Source organism: Photinus pyralis, unplaced genomic scaffold, assembly GCF_008802855.1.
Source record: "Photinus pyralis isolate 1611_PpyrPB1 unplaced genomic scaffold, Ppyr1.3 Ppyr1.4_LG2, whole genome shotgun sequence".
NCBI classification, from domain to species: Eukaryota; Metazoa; Arthropoda; class Insecta; order Coleoptera; family Lampyridae; genus Photinus; species Photinus pyralis.
The window spans coordinates 33,633,949-33,638,669 of NW_022170403.1; the positions used below are offsets into that span (position 1 = coordinate 33,633,949).

Here is a 4,721-nt window from a genome sequence, read left to right on the forward strand (position 1 = left end):
AAAATTTATACAATTTCCTGTGCCCGTAGAATGTCACTTGTAATAGCTATCGGTTTCAAACTTTGCATATTAACAGTCACATACCTATGTTACCAAACGTTAAGTAGTGTTCCATAAATCATAATTAAAACAAAACACAGGTTCGAAAATTTAACCTACAAGATCAACATGGGGGGCGAAAAGGACCGGAGTGAATGGGGCGAAGGGAACCGGTCCTCTTTACCCCCGTATACACGATTTAATATTAACGAATCGTTTGCTTGTGTACCTACTCGAATTTTGGGAATTGAAAACATTTTGATCTATTAATGCCACAAATCCCACTTACCTACTTCACAATAAAAATGCCCATGCCGTTTAAACTATGTGTTTTGTTTATTAGATGGTACGAACGTATAAAAGAAAAACGGAAGATAAATGGAACTCTGCTACTATGCAAGCCGCTTTAGACGCTGTTAGATCAAATACTCTGTCTATTAGAAAAACCAGTCAACGCTTTAACATCCCAAAGACTTGTTTGCTTCGACGTTTGCATAACGTTGTCGAACACCCGGAGCCTAGAAACGACACTTACAAACAAGTTTTTACAGCTGAACAGGAAAAGGTGTTGCTTAACCACATACTGGATTTAGAAAGTCGATTTTATGGCATAACAGCCACAGAGTGTCGGAAACTCGCGTTTGATTTGGCTGAAAGTTTGAATATAAAACACCCTTTCAATAAAGATGTCAAACTTGCCGGGTACGATTGGTTTACAGGATTTAGGAAGAGAAATCCTCAATTTTCAATTCGTGCCCCTGAGCCTACTAGTGTAGCTAGAGCTGTTGGGTTCAACAGACCGCAAGTAGAGAGATTTTTCAGTCTTATTGACTCCACACTAAGAAAACATAATCTTCAGGCCCATCAAATCTTTAACATCGATGAGTGCGGTTTTAACACTGTTCCTGTTCCAAGAAAAATATTAGCACAGAAGGGCAAAAAACAAGTTGGCCGCATCGTAAGCGCTGAAAGAGGATTCAACACTACGGCTGTTTGTGGAATATCTGCGTCTGGATTTTACATCCCTCCATTTTTCCTTTTTGCAAGGCAAAGAATGAATCCTTTGTTAATGAAAGGATGTTCTGCTGGATCACAGGGATACGCAAACAGTTCGGGGTGGATGGATGGTGACCATTTCCTGAAGTTTTTGGATCATTTCATAAACGTTGTTAAACCAAGCGAAGATCGAAAAATCCTTCTTGTGTTAGATAATCATGGCAGCCATTGGACACTAGAAGCGATCACTAAAGCCAAAGCGAATCACATAATTCTAATATCTCTTCCTCCACACACGAGCCATAGGTTGCAGCCTCTTGATTGCTGCATATACGGCCCTCTTAAGGCCCAATATGCGAGAGAATGCGACGTCTGGATGACAAATCACCCTGGGCAGCGCCTCTCCATCTATGAGGTAGTGGAAATATTTTCTACTGCGTTTGCACGTATCGCTAGCGTAGAGAAAGCAGTTAAAGGTTTTTCTGTTACCGGTATATGGCCTTTTAATCCTACTGTATTTAACGACCAGGATTTTCTTCCGTCCGAAATGACTCATGTAGAGGAAATGGTAGATGATTTACAACCGCAAGAGAAAGAAAACCAAAATAAAGTAACCGAACAACCGATCCACGATCGTGAAGATCGTGTTGATGAAACTCAGTCTTTTGCAGAATGTATTGAACTCCTTTCTCCTAAACCGTCTACATCAAAGAAACGACAAGCATCGAAAAGAAAAACGCAACGCTCCGAAGAATTAACAAGCACACCATTTAAAGATGAGCTAGAAAAGATCATCGCTGCGAAGGAGAACCCAAAGACCAAGGTGAAGCGAAAATTATCAGATGAATCTCATGCTACTCAAAAAAAAGGAAAGGGAAAGCAGCAAATGAAAAACACAAAAAAACGCCAGGTTTCGTCCGAAAGTGAAGATGATCAACAGAATACTGAGTGTTTGTATTGTAACAGCTCTTTCTTGCAATCCAAATCGGGCGAAGGGTGGATTCAGTGTTTGCTGTGCAAGCAATGGGCACACGATGCTTGTGCAGGCGTTGAGGATGATGAGGATGTTTTTCAATGCAATCTCTGTATTAATAAATAAGTAAAATGTCTTGTAACATGTGTAACTTATTTACGTATGCGTTTTCAGCTTGGATCAAACTTACACTGGACAATTATTGAAACGGTCTTTTTCGCCCCCAGTGGAGGTCCTTCTCGCCCCACATGCTGGGGCGAAAGGGACCATTGCAAGTTTCTGATTTTTTTAATATTGCATAACGTTGAATACACCTTTAGTCTACCTTGCATCAGCAATGGCAATTAGAGAGTCCTATCTTACTATGATGTACAGGTTTTTGCTTTAAATTAACTGATAAGCAAAACAGAAGGCATTTAACCTTGAGAGGTCCGCTGTGCCCCCACCTCCTACTTGACTACTACAATAAGTAGTTCCTGAAATTTTATTTTATTTAATAAAAAGCAAGTTTTTTTTTATAATAAAAAAATGGTTAGTATGTCATCTCACCCGGACTATCACGGGTGAGATGGCATACAATGGCTTTGAGTGTTTAATAGTTTAGGTAGGTACTCCTAATTTACTGTATTAACGCACAGTTCACAAATAAAAGTTTTAGAATTTCTTGCAAGTCCGGCACATTCACAGTGAGCCCATTTTGCACAAGATTGGCATTTCAACCACCATTCGTTACGCCTTGACTGCGAATAAAGCTCGTTGCAATAAATACCGACGGCGTCGTCTTCATCATCAGTATCTTCAACTGGAAACTCCTCCTCCTCCTGCGCGTCTTTTTGAATTTCTTTATACTCATGTAGATTTAAAACTCTCTTTGTCTTGCGAGCAGACTTTCTTCGTTGTGCCTTTTTTCCCTGTGTCCAGCTATTTTTTAAATTGTAATATTTGATTGTGTTAATTTCTTAATTTCTTTAAGAATATCTTCAATGTTTTCATAATTACCAGCATCAAGTTTGATCACGTACCAACCGCCGTTTTTATACATAGAGGTTCCGAGATTATTACGGAAAAATGTCGCTGCACTTTCTAAAACTTTATTTAACGGCAAATCTTTTATTGGCGCTTCTCTGTAGTAAATTAAATTGTCAGTTTCACTGATTGACGCAAACGCACAAGGATATTGTATTTCGGCTACCCCCACGGCCCAATTACCACTTAATCTTATACGCTTTGGCAACTGTGTAACAAAGTGTGAAGTTGTATTGTTGGGAAAATAATCGAGCGAACTATTGCTTAACAGTGTAATGTAGAATTCTTCTTCCATTTTATATGTTTTGTAGTTCTGACGCAGATATCCAAGAATTGAATTTGTCACTATAACCTCGCCACTTCACTAAATACTTTTTATTTTTTCCTCTTCCTTTTTCTTCCAAAACTTTGTCAATTTTATATACTGTATCTTCGTCTATCGTAACAGCTTGCAGTTCTTCTTCATAAAAAGTTCCTTCTATATCTTCACCGTTTAAATCTACTATTCTGTACACAGGCGGACGCCTTTTTATAACTTTAATAATTTTAAATACTTCTTGACTAAAATTGCTCTCATATCCTTTCTCAAAATGATATTTGCTTCTGGCAATTCTCACATGTTGTCCAACTTTATATATGGGTCGAGTTTCTTTACCAAAACCCTTCGCGTAGAGGTTCTGCCAAACTTTCAAGATATTTTCTTCGTTCACATCATTAGGCGCCATCTTGATTGATGAATGATAGGATTTGTTATATGCAGACACCAAATCTTGTAAAACGTTCACATATTTGAATGTGTTTTTATACGTAAAGTATCGGTGTATTTTTGACTTTAAGGTACGATTTAGTCGCTCGACAATGGCCGCTTTTACGTCGGGATTATGAGTTACATAATAATTTATAGCGTATTTCTTAAACAATTGTTGTACACTTGCTGCAACAAATTCTTTTCCTTTGTCAGTTTGTATATTTTCAGGTGTATTGCCACATTCTTTAAAAATTGAGGAAAACGCTTCAATTACAGAATTTGCGGTTTTTTGCTTGAGAGGTCTTGCCCATGCTTTCTTACTGAATACGTCAATGGCACATAATGCAGGAAACATTATGAAGTGGATGGCGAATCTGGATTTAGCCTATGTTGTAGAATGCAACGTTGTAAACACAATACAGGTGCAATATGGGTTGAACAGTGTAACATTAATGTTAGTATAATGGTCATAATACTGTATCATCCCAATGTTGACTTATCTATATGGATTTCTTTCTTATTGGATTATATACAGATTCCTTAAGTGCCATAACTGCTATTGAAGATATATTCTCTATAAATGAATATGTTAAGCGTATCTTATGTCTCAATACGTACTTATACTTACAAACTTTAAATAAAAGTCTATGGACTCCTGCACATGTTGACATTTTGGGTAATGAACGAGCAGATGCCGCTGCTAATGCTGCAGCAAACATGGTAAATGCGACAGATACTGGCATCCCAACAACTACAGATGACCAGATAAAAGAAATTCATAAAATCATCGTAAATCTATGGCAGAAGGAATGGGACAGGGAGGAATCAAATTTAAAAATTGTTAAACCAAATATTGGAGTTTCTGCGCTATAATGTAAACAGAAGAGGCGAGATCAAGTGGTGCTTACGAGATTACGAATTGGTCACACTAAATTGACC

At 37.9% G+C, this 4,721-nt stretch overlaps 1 protein-coding gene across 1 annotated transcript; it reads left to right on the forward strand.

Moving 5' to 3' along the window:
• Positions 1-433: 433 nt before the first annotated feature.
• LOC116163957 lies at positions 434-2,134 on the forward strand. The gene has a single exon (XM_031478085.1). It carries the CDS (start codon positions 434-436, stop codon positions 2,132-2,134), a length of 1,701 nt encoding a protein of 566 aa, XP_031333945.1.
• Positions 2,135-4,721: the final 2,587 nt, after the last annotated feature.

Coding starts and splice junctions, on each gene's coding strand:
- LOC116163957 (XM_031478085.1), top strand. CDS start 434: ATGCAAGCCGCTTTAGACGCTGTTAGATCAAATACTCTGTCTATTAGA.